This window comes from Aotus nancymaae, unplaced genomic scaffold (genome assembly GCF_030222135.1).
Source record: "Aotus nancymaae isolate 86718 unplaced genomic scaffold, 86718_ANA_hifiasm-v0.15.2.pri h1tg000067l, whole genome shotgun sequence".
Classification (NCBI taxonomy): Eukaryota; Metazoa; Chordata; class Mammalia; order Primates; family Aotidae; genus Aotus; species Aotus nancymaae.
In genome coordinates, this window is record NW_026988482.1 from 27,484,304 (window position 1) to 27,507,840 (window position 23,537).

The following is a 23,537-nucleotide window of genomic DNA, read 5'->3' on the forward strand; positions in this document are numbered from 1 at the left end:
GGAAGGGTCCTGCAGGCTGAGAATCTGGTGTTCCCATGCCGCAGGTAGCCTGGTTGGAGCAGAACATGGGAGGCTTACCCTGCTGTTTAGAAGAGACAATGGCTCAGGAAACTGACTGCCAGAGAGGAACCTCAATCTGGCTTTGTCTTGGAGGGGACAAAAGCTGGCAAGGAGGCAGTGTGAACAAAAGTGCAAGGAGAGGGCTTTGAGGTCCCTAGGAGCCGCAGAGCCTGGGGGTCCTTGAAGGCTTCTCAGCAGCTTCTGTGGAAGGCAGAGGGAGAGGTGGTCCCTGAGCCCCTACCCACTTCACTCTGAGCAGTGTCACCATGGCCTGCTTTATGGAACAGGCTCCAGCTCAACTCCCCTGTGGTATAAAAGGGGAAATTGAGGCTCAGAAGAATCTGGTCTGAAGTCACAGGTCAGCACCGGGTCTCCATGTCCAAAGCAGCACGTGCAGTGGCCATAACAGCACCTGTACTATCCCTGGGAGCCTCCCAAATGGACATGTTCCATGATCCCACCCTGACCTCCCCCTCAATAGTGGCCACAGCCAGGGATCAACCAACACCTTCCAACTGCTGGGGCCACTTGTGCATCCTCTTTATTGGGGCTTCAAGGTGCTGGTGCAGAGCCCTTGGCTGAAGGGCCAGGACTGTGGGGGAGGGTGGCAGCCCCAGAGACGGCAGGGGACGGGAGGTGTTCTGGCATAAAAAAAGAGTTCCTGGGTAAGGCTGCTGTTTCTGAGCATTTGGGCAGCAAGGGCAGTGGCGTGCACTTCTCAGCCGAAGACACTCTTGGCAGGTCCGGCTTTGGGCTTCTCAAAGACAGTCTCAGTGCCTGTGCGCGTGCGGCTGAACACCGATGGGGCGGCCGAGCCAGCTTGCTCTGTGGGAAGGAGGTACAGTCAGGGGCCAGCCTGGCTTCCTAGGTGGGAAGGCCCCTTATGATGGGAGCACCCTTTCCTGAGCCCAGGAATGCTGGATTCTCAGAAAAGGATCCTTGACCGCCTCCCACAACCAACACACACCTGCACCCCCAGCCCAGCCCCAGCCAGTTTAAGGACACTCACCACACTCCCGCATGACCTGGTAGGTCTTGGACTTGATTTCCTGGTTCTTGGTCAGGTTTCCCCGGGCCCCCTTCAGGTCCTCCTCCTTCACAGGGGGGCGCTTCTTCTTGATGGGGGCTTCCTGAGCACCAGTCTTGGAGATCCAAGAGCCTCATCTTACTACCTGAGGCCTCAAGGTGGGGACCCCTACCTCTGCGCCTTGGCCAAGACCCCTCTTCTCTGCTCACTAAACCCAAGCCTATTCAAGGCTCCACTCCTCTTCCAGGGAAAGCCTTCCCAACTATACTCCACCTGCCACGAGTCTCCCAGCTGTCTTGGTCTGACTTGCTCCTGTGCCCTTCCCCCATAGCCCAGGAGCTTCTGGGAGCAGTGGCTGCTGTAGCCTCACACTGGTGTGTCTATCTGCTCGGCCAAGCTCGGGGCTGGGCACAATGGGGAATGGCGAAGGGGACTAGTTCTGAGGGTGAGCAATACAGGGAATTTGGTTAGTTCCAAAACCTGCTGAGTGGCAAGGTGTCCCTCAAGGATTGCCCCTCTCCCAGAAAAGCACCAGTATTTACTCTGTACCTTTGGGAGTGAAAATGGGGTAGAAGGACTAGATGCCCACAGAGTTACAGTCCAAAGTGGGCACCCACCCACAGAGCAGGCAACAGGAACAACCCCTCTCTTGGCAGACTGGTCTGTCCCTCCAGGGTGGAGGACACCCGGGCTCGGTGTTTACCCTACCCCTCAACCTTAGGCGCCTATGAATCTGAGACCTTCCTTCCTATGCCTGGGTGCAGGTGCAGGGATTCCTTCCCTCAGCCTGGGCCAGGCTCCTCAGAGGAACACACTGTACCCCTGTACAGGATGCACCCAGCTGTGTCCCTATAGCCTCCTGTGCACACACTAACAGCTTCCTGCATATACCACACACATATAGAGACAAACCTATGTGTGTAGCTACAGAGTGCATAGCTGCAGGGGCCGTAGCTACAAAGGCACAAAGCTGTACACACTGAGCTACATCAGCAGCACACACACACACGAAGAGATCTAAGTCCCATTTCTCTTTACTCTTCCTAACAAACCACGGAATACCACCAAAGCCACATAGAAAAGTGGCTCCTCAGGGGGGTCCTCCCTGAGCTCCCATCTCCCAGGGCTGTAGAGCCTCCAGTTCATGCTTGGGGCTCAGCTCATGACACAGCTGCCAGAGCTGAAAGTGTCCAGGACTCCACCTCCACTCCCTCTGGCATCCACACAGCCCGTGCTGGGCCCTCCTACCTGGGACATGGTGGGTGTTGTATAAGCGCTGGGTCTCTGAAGGCACCTCTGGTAAGCAGCAGCTGCTGGAAAAGATCTGAGTGGAGCCCAGCCTTCTGGAACTTATATAGCCTGCTTGCTTGTCCGGGAGTCACTGCCCCTCCTCTGACAGGCTCCCTGATGATTCAGGTCCGCAGGGTTGCTGGCTTCAGAGGTTATTCTCGGAGATGAGAGGGACTCCGAGTACTGCTGTCTGTGGGCTGCAGCCCTGGGGAAAGCAAATGGCTGCAGAAACCCTGTGCCCTCTGGGACAGCTGCTTGATTTGTTGGGGGGAGGTGCTGGCACTGGTGGACTTGCTATGTGTTTACGGATGTGGGTCCTGGAATGTGTGACATCTGAATTGTTCCTCTGCAAGTGCTCATCCCAGTGTGTGGTGGGTGTGGGGTGTCCCTGAGGAAACAGAATGCCCTAGCCAGGTTGGACTGCTCCAAGCTTGTTTTTCTTTCTCTTCCATCTCTTCCCCTGGATTCCAGTGGAAAGAGATTTTCCATGCCTGCATGGTGGCAGAGCAGGAGCTTCCCATGTCAGCTGCATTTGCTCACGGTGAGCTCACTGGGCCCTCACAGCAAACTCAGAGAGAGGGGCCACCACAGGTTCGCAGGTGGAGAAACTGAGGCCAAGGGGAGCCTGGGGAGTTGCTCGTGCTTTTGCTGATGTCTTTGTCCTCTGTCCTATTCCAAGTGCAAGTTCAGTTAAGTGGGGAGTAAGGGGTCTGGAAAGGACAAGGGAGGAAACCACGCTCAATGGTCAGAGCACTGATGAGACAGAGGCGGGAAACAGGCTCAGGCTCAGGCCTCTGACTAGGTGAGGCCACCACAGTGGGGCTGGCCTGCAGGACAGTTTCAGTTGCTCAAAGAGGGTAGGGGAGAGCACAGCCTACTCCAGGTATTGAGCTGCAGAGACAAGAACAGGCCCAAAGGCTCCCCCGAAGGTCACTTAGCTCTCCTCTGCTAGAAGCTCTTAACATGCATCTCCTTGCAAGGGGAAGATCCCCCAGGGCACAGGACACGACCCTAAGCCTGGGGTGGGTGTGGGGAACAGATGTGCGGAGGAGGTCAGGGCTCTCCCAGTGAGATCAGACATATCCAAGTCCTTTTCAGTCTATGATGGAGACTATTTTTATCCTTGAAAGCTCCAGGCAGATGGAACCCAACCAGGAACTGACATTTGGTTATCCCAAATGCCACTCCACTGCTGTCATACTTTGAACCCCACCCCAATCCCCCACCCCAATCCCCATCCTGCCATCCTGGCTCCAGGAGGCCAACATGAGGACTGCCAGGCTTGATCTGAGACAAGTGCTGACATGAGGAATGCCCAGGATATGGAACATGAGCCAAGAGGCAGCCGGGGGCAGGCCAGGCCTTGTGGGGGCCTTCCACCGGCTCCGGGGGTGCCCTTGCAGATGGCACCTGATGCTGCGGCTCTGCCCAGGCACCCGCCTTCCAGTCCTGCAGCCTCAGGGATGAGGATGTGGGCTGCTCACTGCTTCTCGGAGAACTTGCTTTAATTCTCACTAGCGAGGAAGTGGAAATGGCAAGAGCATGTTTGTTTTTTTCCTGGGCAGATGCTGGCTCCCACTTCTGCCATGAGGCTTTGTAAGGTTCCTTCTCACTCTGGTCCCTGGGGAGAACCTTCTAACTCACAGGGGAATCGTTTGTGACCCTGCAACGCTGTTTCAACTCCAGAGAACACACAACAACAACCACAAATGTGATGGTTTCTTTTTTAAAAAACTGTAATAAGATGCCAAACTTTATTGTAAACCATTTTACAATGTAAGTATATCATCTTCCCTTTCATTTCAAAAACATGTTTCTATGAATCCTAACACCACTGATTAAATACCCCCACTGGATGGCAGCTAAAGTGGGCCATGGTTTTGCTTGCATAAGTCTGACTTCTAACAAACTTCAGGAAAAGAAAAATCAAATTTAAAACAACCCAACCAACCAACCAACTCATCCACCTGGAAGCTCAAGGTGCTCGTGGCAATCAGACCATAAGTCCGCTACCAAAAGCCAAGCCCCTCAGAGCTGTCAATTTCACAAAGTGAAACAGACAGCTCTGCACTCTTAGCTAGCGTGTGAAACTTCTAAAAGCCAGCCTCACACTCTACAAGGCAGCTGCTCTGGCCGGCGGGAAGCTCCGAGCACTGCCTATCTTAGCCTGGCTGTGAAAAGGCCAGTGAACTGCAGTCTGGAGGGCAGAGTGGGCTGCCGGCTGGGTGCTGCTCCCTCCAGGGCCTGAGGCAGCCTTTGAACATCAACTTGGGGCTACAACCTCCAGGCTTACACTGCCCAGAGGAAGCCACAGTTTGGATTTGAGCCTTTTAATATTTTCCCTGAAGAAAGAGGCATGACAGGTGACATTAACCCATGACTCCCTATTGCCAGAGAGGGCACAAGTTAAAGCCTGAAAGGCCACAGACCCTCCTCTTGCATGTGTTCAAGCCAAGTGGACCAAGAAGCTGCCATCACCTGGGCTCACTAATATCCCCCCTTGCCATTTTCAACATCCCTCTGACAGCAAAAGGAAATCACAGTACCAACCACCTCTTCCCTTCAGATATGGCAGTTCTACCTCATTAGTTTATTTCCAATAGTTATAAGAAGTTTGTTCATGACCTTGGCTTGCATGGTTCCATCATAGCTGGCTTGGCTGAGGTCCAGATTTGGACACATTGGATTGATAGCACACAACATCCAGCCAACGTCTCATCATTTCTCAAGCACGGTGATGGATACCATGTGGCCAGGTGAAGAGCTGCACCTCGTAAGGCACCTTGGAGCAGGTGGTGAGGAAACTCATCCCAGGGAGGGAGGGCAGCTCGGGAGGAAGTCCTGACCACGGCCCTCTGTCTGCTCTCATGGGATGGTGCACCATGGAAGAGCCCCCAATGATGGCAGGAGGCACTCCTGGGGATACAGACTTGTATGTATGTACACGTGCGTGTACACACACACACACACACACACACACACACGAGGAGGGGAAGACCAAACATGAGAGGCCACACTGTCCAGGCCCACATACCAAGAGGCGCCCTTTGGTCAGACACCCTATTAGACCCCTCTCCCCTGGTCAGCCATCTACACTGGCTGCAGCTCAGAGACTAAAGCCCTTTCTGAAAATCAGGATACAGGGGAAAACCATCACTCACCAGCTACCTCTTTATTCCCCAAACCCACTGCTCACTGGGAACTGGGCCGAGACTTCAGATGAGATGATCTGAGGTCAACATAACCCAGAGTTTGTTTTACAGCTTTCACAGATTATGGCTCTCCTATCCCCTGCCCTGTCTGGAAACATTAGGAGCTCGAGGACTGAAAATGAAGCTCTGATTCTGAGCTCCAGGAAGGCGGAAGAAACAGCTACAGGCACAGGTTGTTCAAACCAAAATGAAATAGGAGGGGAGGGATTAGAACTGAGTCAGTGATGCCTTGAGGGAATGACTGTCCTGCCAGGAAAATGAGTCCTGGTCTTCCCAAATTCGACTCAGAATGGCCTGGTTCCAGCCACTCTTTCCCACTAGAGAGCTGGTGGGGAAATACCAGCTACCATAGCTGTGGGATGGGAGGGAGCACAGAGAGTCATTTTGAACAGGAATGACATAAGACCCCAGGTGGACTCCAATCTCAGGCACTGCCTGGCCTGCTGGCCACGAGGCCCACACTGGCAAAGTTGCCTCCTACTGCAGTTACAGTCCCCTGCTCCTCTCAGCACCCTGGCTCTGCACTCCTGGTGGAAGATGGGCTGAGAAGGCCTCCCTAATGCTTGCCTCCAAGTTCAGGACAGGCAGGACTCTGAGAGGCAGAGGGTAGTCCCCAGGTACCTGGTTTAACAGCTGGGCTCACTCTCCACAATTCGGACCCAATGTGCTTAAGTGAAACACATATTCATGCAGGTCTAAAAGGAAGGTTCTAAGTAAAGTGGCCTCCTCTGAACTTGTTTCACTTAAATTCCAGGCTGTCTCCCTTCTAGCTCACACCTTAGCACTGTGGCTTCCTGTTCCTAACCATCCATGGCTGCCTCTGAGCTTGACAAACCATGAGGAGCACCCCTACCTTGCTGCTTCCACAGCAGGGAAATTGCTGGGGTCAGCCCATTTCACAATCACTCAGCAAACTCCCAAAGTCACAGGGGCCTGTGGCCATGCTGAGGAGCAGGGGCCACGCTACAGGGAGGGGACATGGCCTAGAAGAACCTTGCCCTGCCTGTGGTTTAGAGAGCGAGCTCTTTCACCCCTACCTGCCTTAGCCACCTTAGCTTTGGAGGGCGTGGAAAACAGGATCACTTTGTGAGGCAGATGTTCTCCAGAACGCTATGCAAAACAGATGACACTTGGAATGACAGGTACCAGGGCAGCATAAGAGGAGGTTCCTGGCGCTGCATCCAGAGGCTGGCTCTGAAGGCTGTAGCAGCAGGGCTGAGAGGTCAAGTCCATTTTAAACCATGATGGGAGGCTCTGCAGAGGCTCCTCTTCTGCATAGAAGTCTGCTAGTCTTGAGTCCTCTGGACACAAAGATCTCTTAGCTAAGCTCCTTTCTTCGTCAAGTTTAACCAAGACCTTCTAATCTGCCAGTAGAACACTAGAGCTCGTACGCCCTGGGTAGCACCCTTCCTGTTTCACACACTTTGCAGCTCCTGGATCTGCATCGAGACCAGCAGCGCCAAGCTTGGGTCTGACCTTCACAGAACCACTGGGTTTGCTGATTCTAGAGAAGGGCCATCCTCCTTCCCTCCCCAATCATCTGTCTCATCTTATCGCAGGGCACCACCAAACTATATTTCAAATAAAAAACTCCCAGCCTTTTCCTCCTGCCAGCCCACACCCCGTGAAAAGGCAAACAAACCCATTTCTTTGGGAATTAAAAAGTTTTTAAATACAATAGTATGAAAATATAACTTAAAAATATAAAAGTCAAACAGCATACGGAAGACTTAAAAATCTCTGTTTTGCCCATTAGTCCCATAAGTACTTTGTAGGAAATAAACATACCCCCAACCCAGTAACACTGTGACAGCTCATAAAACCAGCTTCAGAAACCAATAGCTACAAAAGCCATTCCGAGTAAGAAAGCATTCCGGTTCCAACTTGGTCAATGAGTCACTTTTAGCCTGAAGGCGTTCTGAGTTGCACTGCCCCAGCCACGGTGAGGGGACCCACCCACGGCCTGTGTGCCTGTGCTTCCTTCCACCTTGCCACACGGTTGGACACGGGGCAGGTCCTCGGGTAGCTCCCAACACTATCTGGGACAACAAACAAACACAACTCCTTCCTTGCATATTTGGTCAGTGTTTGTAGTGCAACTGAATGGGGATCTCCAGCCACCTGTGGCCCCCTCGGGCACTGGCTCCTCTTCCCTCTTTTTAAGTCACAGTAGTAGTCTGGGGCAGGCAAGAACGGGCAGAGACAGCAAGAGGAGCAGAGGTAGAAAGGAAGGGCGGGGGGGGGGGGAAGGAACAATGCTGCAGGATGACCTCTGCACACCAGCGGCTGGCAGGGCCCTCCCGTCACCCCCAGCATGGGAATGTGTCATACGGGCAGCCCAAAGCGGTGCTTCTTTTTCTTCACAGGCTTGAGGGGCGTCAGTCTGCGGAGGTCCTCCTCCACGTCGGACTCCTCCATCTCGTCATCCGCTGAGATCAGGATCTGAGGCAGTGTAGAGGCAGGGCCTGAGTAACCCCCAGCAGGGCCTTCTTCATTTCCCCTCCCTGGACCCTGGGCCCTTCAAGTCTCACGTTTTTCTTTTCTTTTCTTTTCTTTTCTTTTTTTTTTTTTTTGAGAGTCTCACTCTGTAGCCCAGGCTGGAGTGCAATGGCACTATCTCGTCTCACTGCAACCTCCGCCTCCTGGGTTCAAGTGATTCTCTTGCCTCAGCCTCCTGAGTAGTCGGGATTAAAGGAGTGTGCCACCACGCCCAGTTAATTTTTTCTTTTGTACTTTTAGTAGACACAGGGTTTCACCATGTTGGGCAGGCTGGTCTCAAACTGCTGACCTGAAGTGATCCACCTGCTTCGGTCTCCCAAAGTGCTGGGATCACAGGCATAAGCCACTGCGCCTGGCAAAGTCTCACATTTCTTTACAAGACAGTGAGGGGAAGCTCCCTGTATTCAATGAGATATGCTAGCCTCCACAGGCCATGTTCACTCCAGGGACACTCATGGGCTACTGAATCCAGCACAGTCGACAGACCCCTCCTCTGCTAATACTCCCCACTTCTCCATCGATCTCTAGGAGAACTGACCCCCACCAGGGCAAACTCAGCAGGGATCTGCAGCCTAAGGTCACCCTGGCTAAAAAAGCTCAACCATGACACATGGAGTCCTTGAAGTTGCCTTAAATACTGCAGAGGCAGACTGAAAGGCTTCTTTCAAAAGGAAGAGAAAACATCAATGGGCTTGGGGAGTCCAGCGTGGCTGCTCTGAACCAGCTCTGTAACTGCTGAAAACAAATAGCGGCACTTTGCTGTCCTAAGCCCTTGGAATGACTCAGCCACGCAGCCGGGGCAAACACACTCATCCCCCACCCACCCACCTAGCTCCTCAGCTCTCTGAATACCAGGGAAAGGTTGGAACAGCTTATGTTGGGATCAGGAGGTTCAAAGCCCACCTGTGCAGGGAAACACCAACTCCTTCTATTCTAGGGCAGGGCAGGCAGTCTTACCCCCTCTTCACTGCACTGTTCCTCTGCGGGGCGTTCTGCTTCCAGTCTCGGTCCCGACCACCACACTCCCACTGCTCCCACTGCCTGTATGAGCACATCTTATGCCTCAGCCCGGATCACATGGCATTGCCCATCTACCTCAGCCTGTGTCTCACTTCTTGCCATTCCATCCTATGCTCCAGAATACAAGCCACAGTGCATTTCACATTATGGCCCAGACAGCAAACCATGTGACGGCGAATGCTCGTGAGCTGCTGCTTCTGCCTTTAACACTGTCTGCTACTCACCTAATGTTCACCAAGCTCTCGAATGACAGGTGCTGGCCAGATTCTAGGGACAAACACCTAGAGAAGACATGGCTTCCCCTCTGTCCTACTCATCTATTCATCTTCTGAAACTCCCTCCAGGCTGGCCCAGGGCCCTCGCTGGGTTCTGTCTATGCCTCAACCTCAGAACACATTACAGTATCATGACAAGCTACTTATGCATCCACCTGCACCTCACCCGCACATCTGAAGGCCTCTCGGGGAAGATGTTCATCTCAGCTTTTCTGCAGCTTCCACCTACACAGTGCTCTCTGCCTCAGGAGCTTCCCAGGCCTCCCATGAGCTGGCCCTGCATGCAGATGTGGGGTGAGCACTGTAGGGCAGCCAGAACACATATCCTGGCCTCGGTGCCGCTATTCATGGCCACCGTTCTTCCCTGATGTCCAAATCTTTGAACTCAGAAGACCAGAAAATAAGGGGAGATGAGGTTCCTCCTATAAGAGCTGGCTACCCCTATATTTCAGACGTTTCCAGCTATCTTACCCAGCACTTCCCTTGCTCTTTGGTGGTGGGCAGAGATTCAAATACCCTACTACTTGAAGGTCAACCGTTAGGCCCATGACGGTCCTCGTCAGCTCACCAAACGAGGCAGCATCTCCCTCTCCGGTCTGTCTGCTCCACTGATAGAGGGACTGTCACAGGCAAGTCACCCCCATGTGCTCTGCCCTCCTGCCCTAGGCAGGCCCAAGGGACAGCAGGAACAGATCCTGGTTGGACAGAGCCATCTATTCCTTGCTCATCTCCGGCTTTGCCTCTTCTCCTGCCTCTGGTGGCACTGTGACTCAGCACTCAAAGGAAGACCAAACGTAAACACGAGACCAGAGACCCCCTCAAGCCAGTGGTGCACCAGTTTGGCCCTCGGAGAGTCGGGGAGGCCCTACCTCAGACTCAGACTCCTCATGGGATGCGGCCCTCCGGTAGCGGACCTTGCTCCCATTCCTCGAGTCCTGGTTGGCTCCCCTTTCTTCTAGCTTAGCTTTCGTCTTCCCCTTTCTCATGAGGAAATTGTCCACTACCCAAAACATCAAAGCCTGTGGGAAGGAAAAGTACAGGTTACTTTGGGATAAACCATTTTTCAAAGCAGAGCTGAGCAGCCCCCTATCCACCCACTCCCATTCCAGGTTATAAGAGCCAGAACTATGGAAAGAAAACCCCAATCCAATTGCCCTGCTATCTCCCAAAGCTTAGAAAGAGATTCCGTCTCCACGTCCTCGGGTTCAGTTTTCTGATGAGATTGTGCAAGGAATGTTCCCTGAGGGGTTTCTGTTGTGGTAACTGGGGTGACAGCCTGTTTGGGGCCTAGAAGCAAGGTCTCTGGACACCTGTTCTGGGCCCCTCCCACGGACTGCGTGTGGGTGGCCGGCACACTCTGCCGTCATCTGTTTGTCCCAGCTTCCCTCACCACTTCTGCTTCCTAACTTCTAACCATTGTGCTCAGGAGCTTCTCAAGATCTGTGGTCAGGAATGAATGATGGGCACGTTTGAAACGATCCTGAAATAGAGGCCTTTGCTATACAAGGGTGAGGCTTCTTGATGGGAGGCCCCATGGCAGGGAGGGCAAGACAGCTTCTAGGCTCCTCCATCTTGGACAGGGGCCCTGCCTTTTAACAGAATAATCCCACCATTTCCAGGTCTGGGGGTGGGAGAGGTGGCAAACGGTCACACAGAAAGACCTGAGGGCTACAAGGTGAGCTTTCTGTCAAACTCAGAACTTTGGACAGGAACCCTGGCAGGCAGGGAGCAAACTGGGGTGAAAACACAACATGGCACTGACGTTGACAAAGAAGGGGACAATCAGCATGACGATGGCCAGCTTCAAGTCTGGGTTTTCAATGGGATTCAACAGGGCCACCTGTAAAGAGAAGCAGACTCAGTGAGGTACGGAGAGGCCACTGAGAATGTGCCTGGGGTGGGTGGGTGGTACCCACAGGCCCTGAGGGAGCCTTAGCTTAGATGTTTCCCCCACAGCCCAATGGGAGCAGCACTTCATGCCCAGTGCTGCAGAGTTCCCAGATGAGACTGTCCACAAGGAACCCCTGGAGTTCACATTGAGCAGCTGGTGCTTTGGCGGCTTTCCTTCAGTGTGGACTTGCGAAGAGCACTGGGCATACAGCCTCTGAGCCAGAGTAAAGCAGTGTCCACCGGGAGAGTGGAGTGTGGGCTTCAGGGGGCTGAGGGGTGAACATAGTGGATGCTCATTACAGACACTAGCAATGAGGCCCCAGACTACTTTCTAACAGAAATCCTGCACCCTAACCACCCCAAAAACACAAAAGCTCTGAAAAGCCTTGGCTTATTTTCTTAAATAAAATTCAGCCACAAATAAAACCCAAAGGAAGCCAAGCTCTGAGCCACTTGTTCTCAAAGGCTTCTGGCTGGTCTCATGTGAGCATGCGGAGATGAGGAGTGGGGGGTTTATCTACACAGAACTGGGGTCAAAGGGCAGAGGCCAAGGTTGGGGAGCCCATGGGCTGGCCAGGAGATCAGCACCTTGATGGTCACAGACTGTGGAAGCTGCCCATGGCACCAAATGGCTTGAACTACCAGCCAAGAGAGGTGTGTGACAGGACATTTGCCAATGTAGAAACATGTATGGTTGCAAGGCCTAAAAACCAACATTAGACGGTAGGCAACCCGAGGGCAGGGACTGTAATTCATTAGTTTTATACATCCCAAGGCTTCATCTAGAACAGATTTTTGAAGTGGATGGATGCTAAGAATGACAAGCTCTTTGGAGTAGCTGCCACATCAGACCAAACCCAGGACACATTCACAGAGGTAAAACAGAAGTTTGGTTTTCCTAGAGTTGGCATGTGTGGGTGATGGGAGGAAGTGCTGCCTGCTCAGTGTGGCAAGGAGCTGCTAACACAGGGATGAAGCAAACCTTTTTCCACTGAAGTATTAGGAGGACGATGAAGACGACAGATTTTTCAAAAATCATGATCACGATGTAAAGAGCACACTGCCCGACCCAGGCTCCACACTGCAGAGGGTCTCCTGCAGGGACAGGCAGGTGCTTAGTCACATGGGCCCAGGCATCTGAGTGAGACATTGCCCCCACCCCACTCTCCCACACGCATCCCAGAACCCTGGCTCTGAAGGTACTTTATGAGCCCCCCAGAGTCCAAAAGATTAGCTCATCCTTAACAGACAAATGCAGTGTTCTAAATAAAATCAGAGAATCCCTTATTTGAAGATACTAAAATGGCCTTTAAGAAATTCTAAGACAGAATTAAAAAGCACTAAAGTTAGGAAGTGCTCATTGCTGGAGCTTAGAAAAGCTGTTCTTTCTGCCTGCTGGCAGCAGAAGCTGTATGAAGCAAGACTGCTATTCTTATCCATTGTTGATTTTTCCAGTGACAGCAGGGCTGCCCCTCCCTTTTCTGTCCATGAGTGGACTGATGTTTGTGGATGATGAAGCAGGACCCAGCTGCTTTGTCTCCCATCTTCCCACCTCCCATCCCTTACCCCACTCCCCGGGCTGTCCCTGATGCCTCAGCCTTGAGAGAAGGAACGTGACTCTGGAGGAATTCACACTCTGACTGTCCAGCATGGGTCACCCCAAACACCTTGGCCAGGGAAAAGGAAGAGAGAAACTCTTGAGGCAAAGAGGTGGGAGGGATGGGCCGGGGCCCAGGGCTGTAACAAAGGTCCACCTGAGACCCCTTCAGTCACCATGCTTGAGTAACCAAGGGAACTAATAGTGGAAGGTGGGGGACGTGCAGGCCCTGGAGTACCTCCAGGACGTTTTGAAAAGGACTTGACAAAGAGAAGACAAGCCTCTTCAGGGAATGATCCTGTGACACGAAGAACCCTAGGGTAGCCCCTGGGAGCCACACAGGCCTCCCCAAAGTGGGAGACCCAGGGGAGAGCAGAGTGTGGGAAAGCTGCATGGGGCTCACCTAGGAAGCTCTGCCAGAGTGCCTGACTACAGCTGGCCAGTAGAGGGGGTACAGGGGAGCATTTCGGGGGGCACGGGGCAGGTGGGCAAAAGCCCTAATCCAGGCTATGAGAAGAGAATTTGATCCAAAGAGAAATCTCCAGCTTCTCATTTGGCTTTATTGTTTCTGTAGCAATCCCTGTTTGGGCACCCGTGCTGGAGGCTCACACCCTGCCCGGGCCTGTCAGCTGTACACAAGGGCATGCCTTTATGCAGCTGTAATGGACAAAACACCAGGCCATTCCCTTTTCTGGAAAACTCTGGGAGAAGTGTGGCAGAAAGCAGGCAGAAACATCAGTCGCCTCTTCTGAGATATTCCTTTCTACTTTCACTTAAGGGATAGGAGACATTTGAGCCAAAAAACCCATTTCAGAAGCACAATCCCTCCTTGCTAGGTCGTTAATGGGTTTTGCTTCTCCTTTTGGTAAGTCACCTAACCTTATTGAGAACAGTTCTCAAAACAACAGATAAATTTATTTGTGAGAAATCATTAAGTAAGTTTGAGGACGGTCGGACAGAGGAAGTGTCGCTAGGAAATCTCTCTGCTGAGTGTTCAGGAACCAGCAGAGAGCAAGGCACCACTTATTTACTATCGAAGGACGTCCGCTCGCTCAGCATGCTCCCTCCATCTGCTCTTCAGTTTTCAGTGACTGACAAGGAGGAAAATGCTTTTCCTCCCATCTGCCTCACGTTGCCCCAGTGCTCTAAGTTTCTGCTGTGCAACTTAGCTGCAGCTACCTGTTTAATTTAGATGCTAAAATAAGAAAGTTCAGAAACATGTGAAGAGAAAAAGCACCTGTAACCCCCTCTGGCACACCATTTCCTCTGGGCACCCAGATCTCACACAGCCATGGTCAGGAGAAGTGCATGTGGCTGCTGTGTCTCCTGAATCCTGTTTCACTTGTAAGTCTTTCAAACGTACCCCCGTCTCCTCTTTAAAGGACAGACATGCCAGGCAGTGCTGCGTGTCTTGCTTTGTCGTTGCTGTTATTGTTTTCTTAGAGATGGGGTCTCACTCTGTCATTCAGACTGGAGTACAGTGGCATGAACACTGCTCACTGCAGCCTCAAACTCCTAGGCTCAAGTGATCCTCCCGCCTCAGCCTCCCAAGTAGCTGGGACTAAGGATGAGTGCCATCAAGACTGGATAATTATTTAAAATTTTTTTGTAGAGACGGGGTCCTGCTTTGTTGCCAAGGCTGGTCTTAAGCTCCTGGGCTCAAGCGACCCTCCCCTCTTAGCCTCCCAAAGTGCTGGGAATAACAGGTGTGAGCCACTGCACCAGGCCTTTGTGTGTCTTGCTTTTTACCACAATGAACAACCTCAGGCATGTGGGTGTTTTGTTTTGGTTGAATTATTCCCTCAGTGTAAGTCACAGGAATAGGGGTCAAAAGGGGGCAACACATCCACGGTGAGAGGCTTCCAAAAGGGAGCATTTGGCCGGAGATGGGCAGTAAGGCCCATGAAGCACCGTGACCCGCTGTCAGGGGTTCCGCATGGGAAAGAGTGTCCTGGTAATCAGAGTGCAGATACCATGTGTCACCTGGATCTGGTCTCAACCGCCAGGACTGTGTGGCTTATTTCCCTGAGTCCCACATTCTCATTAGCAAGCTCATGGCCTTCTCTTCTAGGAACAAAAGACACATCCTGGAAAATAAGACCCTCTTCTTCTTCACTTGCACGAGAAGAGAGTTGTGGGGCCTCTTGGAATTACTGCCTCAAACGGATGGGCAGGATAACAGGTATGGGAAGCAGAATAATGTCCCCATCCAAATCTCTGGAACCTGTGAGTGTGTAGCGTCACATAGCAAAGGGGAATTTAGGCTGCAAATGGAATTAAGGTTGCTAGTCAACTGACTTTAAGACAGGGAGCATATCCGGAGTGTCCAGGTGGGCCAATGTAATCATAGGGACACTTGAAAGTGGAAGGCCACAGAAGGTCAGAGCAACTCGATGTAGGACAAACCCAGTGATCGTTGTTGGCTTTGAAGATGGAGAGATGGGCCACAAGCCAAGGCTTATAGGCAAAGTCTAGAAGCTGGAAAGGGAGAGAAAACAACCTTCCCAGAGGCTCCAGAAGCCAGCCCCATTGACACTGGGACTTTAGCCCAGTGAGACCCATGGCAGACTTCTGAACGAAAAAAGAGAATCCACTTGTGTTGTTTCAATTGTGCCATGAAGTTTGTGGAAATCTGTTATAGTAGCAATAGAAAACAGGTAACTGAGCAGACAAGCTATCCTTTCTCAGCCTGGGGAGACTCAGGATGGTCCCTGCAGCGTGATTTGGAGACATTTTGGCTTGAAGACTCTGGCTTCAAAGGCAGTGGTGGGATGACCCAGGGGCAGGGGGGCAGGCCAAGAGGTTGAGAAGGAGGCTGAGATACAACCACTGCCTTCTTCCTTTCCATCCATCCTTGGGGATGCAGACAAAATGTGAGGGAACAGCTGGTAGCGATAATTCTTAGTGTATCTGAACCAGGCCTGATCTTCACTCCCAAGTGACAGAGTGGCACCTGACTTACTGTGGTGGATCCACCTTAGCACTGGTCAGCTATAATAGAGATAGGAGCCCCACTTCCTAGAAGCTATCTCAACTGCAAAGGAGTAGTTGTGAGCACTGTCCATGGAGATGGTGGGAGGGTTTAGGTATCCTGGTGCAGCAGGCCCAGGCTCCCACGGCCACGCACTGGCTGGGTAAGCTTCCTGCATACTTAACTACTCTGGGTGCCCATCTATAAATGAAGAGGATGCTGTGCTGGTCCCCCCGCTGTGGTCCATTTTGTTCTGCAGCTGAGGACTCAATGACTTGCAGCTTCTCAGAAGCCTTCCCTGGAGTCACAGGAGGCACATGCTGTGTGCTGGACACTATCTTAAGTCACTGACTCATCAGGCATCAAATAACGGGGCTAAGAAAAGCCCTCCCCTTAGCTCATCTCCCCTCAACAGAGACAAACAATTACTTAAGATTTCTAGAAATACCCAAGGCACTCATAGCCAGCTCCATGAATTGGCTCCCCTTTTAAACTGTCAGTGCCTTGTGAATCTTCAGCCATCTAGGAGTGAGTGGCCCTTGAGCCCAGAGCCATGAGCTCTTTGGGAGGTATGACCAGGAGAGGAGAATGGGCATCCCAAATTCCCTCTGCTCTTCCTCCCTCTTGTCCTGCATGCCCCTCTCGAGGCAAAGGCACTACTGATGCTGCTCCACTTGCTAAGAGGAGCTCCTGCCTGCAGACAGCCAGGGACAGCTGTGGGGTTGCGGAGAGCTGACACTACCCCTAACTGTCCTGAAATCTCAGAGGGCAGTGAGGGCCTGAGGAAGGCATCTTTCACTGGCAGCCCCTACTGAGGCCACATCCGACTGTTTCTCATGCTCAGAGCCAGCACCAAGGGAGCTTCCTATCCAAGCTGTATCCCATGGGGTCTGAGATGGGAGTAGTTCATGGCCGGGCCAGCAACCATAGGTAACTGTTTAAAGCTGATGCCAGATGTTGGGTGGGGTGGGCCTGGAGTCAGGAGACAGCAAAGCAATTTGGTCCCAGAGGGGAGGCATCCTCCAGTACCAGCCGTGTGGAATGGCCTAATGACAGGACAAGCACAGATGTGCAGCAGAAAGAGGGACAGGGCTTGCCACCTTGCTAACGAACACAAAATGAGAGCTGCCCCATCTCTCAAACCCGGTAGGTAGGTGGTGTGAGCTCTACAGGAAGCTTGGCAGAATGAAGAGGCCCTTCAGCCCTGTGTGTGGGACTGCTGGTGTCTTCTAGTAGAAGGGGTAGACATCCAGCTCTCTCCCTGCATCTAGTGTCTCCTGCCTCCTGCCACCTTCTCTGCCGTAAGGTGATGGCTTTGGCAGTGAAGCAGGCACCCACACCCACAGGAGGGTGTGCTCATACCCAGAGCAGCCCCCTCAATCACACAGAGGAGACAATGGCAGCTCCCCAGATATTTCTGGATCTGTTTGCCTGGTGGGCTGCATGGGGCAAGGAGCAGAGACCCCCAGCAGTCCCCTCGCGCCCTGTCTGGCATCCACAGTGTTACCATATTCGCCGAAGCGCAGGGACTCCCACTGCTGCCACTCCACCAGGACGCTGACGGCGCGCACACCCACGTAGATGAGCAGCATGCCCACGGTAGCATCCAGGAGGAAGTTGATTAGGTACCTGTGAGGACAGGGCACATGCACAGTCAGGGCAGAAGCTATGAGGCCAGAGGTCATGGCTGACGCGGGGGTGGCCTAAGGGAAGTGGACGGACTCAGCATTTGTCTGGCCCCATTCTGGGGGCTGGCAGTGCTCATGTGCCAGTGCAGCTCTCACTTCTAGATGCCCCCCAACCATGTGCCAAAGCTCATCAGGAGCAGAACAAACTGAGGGAGGTGGGTGAGGGACAAAGAAACTTTAAAACTGCCAGTGCTCCTGCCAGGCAAAGGTTCAACGGAAGACCGAGTACCTGGAAGCAGCCAGGGAAATCAATAGGAAAACAGAACTTAACTGATGACAGAAACACCTGTGCAGTGATTCTGCTCACGCCCTGACAGTCCAGCCCATGAGGCCCTGGACGGTGCTGCTGCACCTGAGAGGTTCAGGAAAACAGCCTCTGGGGTTTCGTAGACAATGAGGTCAGGGCCACATGGCCTTTGCCCTTCCCCATCTGCAGTCAAGCACAAGTAATACTTTTACACTTTTTTTGAGATGGTGTCTTGCTCTATCGCCCAGGCTGGAGTATAGTGGTACAATCTCGGCTCACTGCAGCCTCCACATCCTGGGTTCAAGTGATTCTCCTGCCTCAGCCTCCCAAGTAGCTGGGATTACAGGTGCCTGCCACCATACCCAGCTAATTTTTGTATTTTTAGTAGAGACAGGGTTTCATCATGTTGGCTGGTCTCGAACTCCCAGCCTCAAGTGATCCACCTGCCTCGGCCTCCCAAAGTGCTTGGATTACAGGCCTGAGCCACCGCGCCCGGCCTACACTTTAAAGAGGGACCTTGGGAAAAGCCAAGGTAACTGGGGGAGAGAGAGGAGGAAGCTCTGAAGGACATGCCACATGGACTGTGTTCTTGTAAGGTCTGTTTCCATCTGACACAAAATCTTTTCCCTCACCAAAGAAAGGCCCTTTGCTACTCATCCTCTCTTGAGGGTCTTGTACCTGATCCAGCTGAGCCCTGTTGACCACAAGCCCCAGCTCTCTATGGCAGACAGAGAGGAAGACAAGGGCACTGGGTCCAGTACTGACCCTCTGTGATACCACATGGCTCTGAAATCCTTGCAGGTAAGCTCCAGGGCACCATACGCCCTACCTGTGGTGAGCTTTCCAGTTACTGAGGCTTGAGACATTTTGCGCAGCCTCACAACCTCCTATGCTGGGCTGGGGCTTTGGTGGTGTGCACAGCACTCTGATGTCAGAGGGCGCACCCTATGCTAGGGTGGGTCAGCGGGAAAACCAGTGCAAAAAGGGAGGAGACATTTCTCCTGCCTGCCCTTCCTCTGTAAAATCACAAGGGGTCACTCTCAGACCAGAGATGGCAGGAGCAGCAATTGCTTCCAAGGAAATTTGTCTCTGGCCTGAGGCTATGCTGCTCTCAGACACTTAAATCTAATTTGTGTCCAGAGCATCTCATGCCTTCCAGGAGAACAAGGACATGTGATATACATACAGGCCTTAGTTTCATTCATTCACTTAGCAAACATTTACGAGCCTACTGTGTGCCACGCCTTGGGAATAAAGAACGTTCTTTGTTCCATACTCAACACAGGTGATTCTGGCAGAGAGCAAAGCATCATGAGGGCCATGGAGCCAGACTGGCTGGGCTCCGTAACTCCTGAGAGGTGTGAACTTACAGTATATATAACCTCTCTGCCTCAGTTCCCCAACTATAAAATGGAGATAATCAAAGTCTCTATTAATATATGGCAGGCTGCTATGAGGACCAACGGAGGAGGAAGACAGGGCCAGAATGAGGTAGGCAAGCCTCCTCTGCCACTCCACCTGCTAATTGAAGCACCATTTGGGTGCTATCAGCAAGGAGGACAGAATATCATGGGCGGATTGAGGTCAAAGACGGATTGCTCTAGGGGCTGCATGGAAGGCACGTTGCAGTGATAAGGTGGAACAATCCATGGTCTGTAGGTCAAAGAGGTCAATGATGGTCCACAACAGTTTTGACCCTGAATGGCTGACACCACAGAGAAGCCCCGGTGTGTCCTGGTTCCAGCGTAGAGACACTCTTGTAGGGCATTATCCTTCCTTGCCAGGGGCTGCTTGGAAACTGGGAGACATAAGGACACTAGAAAATCAAAGGACAGAACTTGGATTGATGAGCAGAAAGCCAGTGCTTGGAGAAAGTGTCACCATGCAAAGCCCTATGAGCCAACTGACAGCTGTGTATGTGAGTTCCAGGACAGCATGCACAGGACAGTCTCTCAGAGGAGCACAGAGGAAAAGGGGAGCACCCTTTCCCCAATCCAGAGGGAACAGGACCAGCAGCAGAAAGCAAGGCCAGCTTGTGTTTTCAATGGAGGGGCAGCTGTTGTTTGCACTTAAATAGGGGCCACTTACAGTGAACAAGGGTCCTCTTCAGTGAGATCTGCTAGGTATACATTTGCAAAGTGGATGAACAGCATTCCTATGGCTTGTTTGGAAGTATCTAAAAACCTGTACAAAATAAAACCAGCACTGGTTATCAGACTGACAGGAGGGCAATATCTAATTTGAGGAAAATGAGAAGTCTGAAACAGGAAAAAAGCCACCCCAACCTTCCAATCACTGGTCATCTCTTCCTGGGGTCTTCAGTACTAACTCAGGTTTGGCATCTCAGCCACCTTTCAAAGCCTTCAATAACACTGCCTTTGAAATCCCTAAAAGGTCAAGGATTGATATCTAAAATATGTTTTTAAAAATTTTCATTTTCTTGCTTCAAAATAAAATGCTCAATCACTGCTTTGTGATGAAGCCCAAGGTGCCTCTATTTTAAAGAGTTCCCGTTCAACTTCACTCACAATGAGCTAAACTACGTGCAAAATTAACAAGACTTGCACAAATCCAGTACTGCAGCTGGATCCCTAAAGAAATTTCAGCTGCTGCCATTTAAACAATGGGCTGGATCAGGGTAGGAAAATGTTTTCTGTAAAGGACCAAAGAATAAATATTTGAGGTTTTGTGTACCATAAGATCTCTGTCTCAACTCCTCAGCCCTGCTGCTGGGGAATGACAGCAGATGCAGACACAGCTATTTCAACCATACACACGGGGCCTGTGGGCTGCAGTGTGCCAGCCCCTGGACTAGATGACAAGCATTTCAAAAAAGAAAAAACATGGGCATTAATATCTGAGAGGAGATATCCCTCCGCCCATGTAGCAGGAGGATAGTGGAGATAGCGTATGCCTTCAGTATGTCCTCTGTCACCAGCACCAGGCAGCCACTCTCCTCTGTGGTTGAGGGACCTCTTGGACATGGCTGCCTCTCACAGCCTCCCAGCTGGGCAGGGTCTCAGGGCTGCAGAGATTATCCAGACTGACCCAGTGACAGTGTCTGAAAATCATTCCCTACACTCATCGGAAAGAGGAGTCACCAAAAGACAATGTATGTGAGACTCAGAAATCCCAAAATCTAGGTCTCTACCAGGTCCTGCCCCAGCCCTGAGGTGGGAGTCACATATTCTAAAGTTAACGGGGTTTGAGAAAAATCAATGGAAAATAAAAGAATTATCAACATTTGGCAGCAACACGTTTAAGAACAAGTAAGTACACGTTTTAAAATTTTATCAGAGTGATTATTGACGTTTCCTCTGAAGGAGAAAATTATTATTTGATTAGGAAAGGTGAAAGCCCAAGGCAGCAATCTAAAACAGGCAGCTTCTTGTGGACATGGTGCTGTCCTGAAAAGCTGTCTCCTTTTAAGTGATGTATTAGTTTGAAGTTTTGTCTTTAGAATCTACTTCTGAAGCTTTACCGCCATTTTACAAAGGAAAAACTGAGACTGCAGGATCATCCTCTGTGAAATAACTATGTGTTTGATATGTATCAAAGTCTATATAAGAAATATATATGTTTGGTCTCTGTCCTGGTTTCTGACACAGAGCTCCTAAAACACTTGTAATCTCCTGAGTAACAGAGGTGCTAAGAGGAGTTTTTGTTCTAGTATTTGGTCTCTGGCCTTGGTCCTGATATGAGCACCTAAACCCCATGGAATCTCCTGGAAGACTGGAGCCTTTTACTCTAATGAATCAAGTCTTAGTGGGCTCCTGGATAGCTTCAGGATGGGCTAGTCACCAAAAAGGCCAAGTAATGTTTAGAAGCTTTGAACTTTCAGCCCTAATTGCCCATCCTCCAGGGAGAATGGAGGGGCTGGAGACTCAGTTAATAATCAATCATGCCTCTATGATGAACCCTCCATAAAAATCCCTAAACAATGGGATTTGGAGTGCTTCCAGGCTGGTTAACACGTCCACATGTCAGGAGGGGGGCATACCCTAATTTCTGTGCTCAGGATCCTTCTGGATCTAGCCCTGTGCACCTCTTCATTTAGCTGTTCATCTGTATTCTTCATAATAAACCAGTAAATGTAAGTAAATGTTTCCCTGAGTTTTATGAGTCATTCTAGCAAATCAATGAACCTTAGCGGGGAAGAAGGGGTTGTGGGAACCCCTCACTTTATAGCCAAATTAGACAGAAATGTGGATATTCTGAGTACCCGACTACTTGCAACTGGCATCTGAAGAAGCGGGTAGTTTGTGGGATTGAGCCCTTAACCTGTAGATTCTGTTCTAACTCCAGGTAGTTAAATGTCAGAAGTGAATTAAATTATGGGACACCCAAGTGGTATTTGCAGAGCTGGAAAACTGGTGTATGTTGGGGAAAGAGAACCGTCATATATTTGGTGTTAGAAGTATTTTTAGTAGAGAAATAGTTTTCCTTTATGCTAAGACCAAGAAAGACTTCTTTTGGAGAGAGGAGCATTTATATGCTATGTTTGACTGATCTCCAAATTTAGGTTAGTTTTTGCTTGCACATATACACTACAGAATCTAGGAGTTTAAACCAAATCTAACAACAGGTAGACAGATGAAGGAGGCAGCATCAGGGACTGATGTATTTGTATATCTTCCGTCTTTCAGAAGTGGAAGCAGAGTGATTCTAAAATAAAGGTAGGATCAAAAGTTACCTGGAGAAACAGAAATCCTTTCATAATATACGTAGTTCCTGATGGATTTAACTCAGGGATTCCAGATACAATACATATCATTGCTCACATTCCATGCCCTTCCCACCCCCACCCCCAAGACCCCAACATAGTCAAAAGCACTCCGGAATGAGTTAATACCTAAACACATACCATATCCTCCACGGACGTCTTTCATGCTTTGGTTCTCTGAAGCGTTTGACTGAAAGAAAAGACAGTCATCAGTAGCTTTCCAAAATAACATAAAGCAAGAGGCACACAATGAGCTGGGTTATCAGTCTATTCACTGTGTACATAACCAAGGTAAGGTACTTTCTCTTTCAACACATGACAACATACAGTAAGCCCAGCAAAGGTCACTGAGGTCCTGTGTTGCTGATGATCGGGTATGGACTCTACGGCTTAGGGAGGAGGACTCCTTGTGACCTGTGTTAAACTGTATTTTCTCCTTTGTGACACACAAGGCTCACTCAGATAAGGATTGGTAACAACAAAGTGCAACACAGCTGCTTCTAACTTCGGGATGTGCTTATCCAAGGACAAATCCATCATCCACTCAGACATTTACTGAGCACCTACGCCAACCCAGGCACTGAAGAAACAAACGTAAAACCAGTTGTCTTGCAACCAGGGGGCTAGACACATACATATCACATACGGTGTGATATGTGCTAGAGAAGAGGAAAGTCTGCGGCAGAATGACGGATGGCGCAAGGGAAGGATGGCCAACCCTGCTGAAGGGATGGCAAAGGACCAAAGTGTCTGTATGTCTTCTATCTTCCAGTGAAGAAGAGACTTCACTGATGGGGTACGGTCAAGCCAAGCCATGAAGACTGGCTAAGAGTTTGGCAAATAGATCAGGGAGGAGAGAGAAGATACATTCTGGGAAATATCACAAGCCAATAGGTACAGGAACAAAGCATGGCAGAGTATGTTGGCCTAATTTAATTTGGCTTCAATACAGCAGGTAACAAGGAAACCTCCTGGGGGAAAAGTAGGTAACACGGTGACAAATTGAGTAGGGGCCAAATGAGGGAGGGTCTTCAATGC

The 23,537-nt window shown here is 50.9% G+C and overlaps 2 protein-coding genes across 2 annotated transcripts in view; both read right to left on the reverse strand.

Moving 5' to 3' along the window:
- Nucleotides 1-576: 576 nt before the first annotated feature.
- On the reverse strand, nucleotides 577-2,940 carry MUSTN1 (musculoskeletal, embryonic nuclear protein 1). The gene is made up of 3 exons (XM_012460712.2): nucleotides 2,336-2,940; nucleotides 1,070-1,202; nucleotides 577-885 (listed from the first exon to the last, which is right to left on the reverse strand). Exons 1-3 carry the CDS (start codon nucleotides 2,342-2,344, stop codon nucleotides 779-781), a joined length of 249 nt encoding a protein of 82 aa, XP_012316135.1. The 5' UTR covers nucleotides 2,345-2,940; the 3' UTR covers nucleotides 577-778.
- Nucleotides 2,941-4,089: 1,149 nt separating this feature from the next.
- The window catches only part of STIMATE (STIM activating enhancer), a 60,958-nt gene continuing 41,510 nt past the window's right edge, over nucleotides 4,090-23,537 (reverse strand). The window contains exons 2-8 of the mRNA XM_012460711.2: nucleotides 22,641-22,689; nucleotides 19,865-19,960; nucleotides 17,349-17,470; nucleotides 12,256-12,368; nucleotides 11,146-11,223; nucleotides 10,253-10,402; nucleotides 4,090-8,031 (exon numbers count right to left, since the gene is read on the reverse strand). Of these exons, the coding sequence (XP_012316134.1) occupies nucleotides 7,915-8,031; nucleotides 10,253-10,402; nucleotides 11,146-11,223; nucleotides 12,256-12,368; nucleotides 17,349-17,470; nucleotides 19,865-19,960; nucleotides 22,641-22,689 (725 nt within the window). The 3' untranslated portion in view covers nucleotides 4,090-7,914. The remainder of the gene's footprint in view (nucleotides 8,032-10,252; nucleotides 10,403-11,145; nucleotides 11,224-12,255; nucleotides 12,369-17,348; nucleotides 17,471-19,864; nucleotides 19,961-22,640; nucleotides 22,690-23,537) is intronic.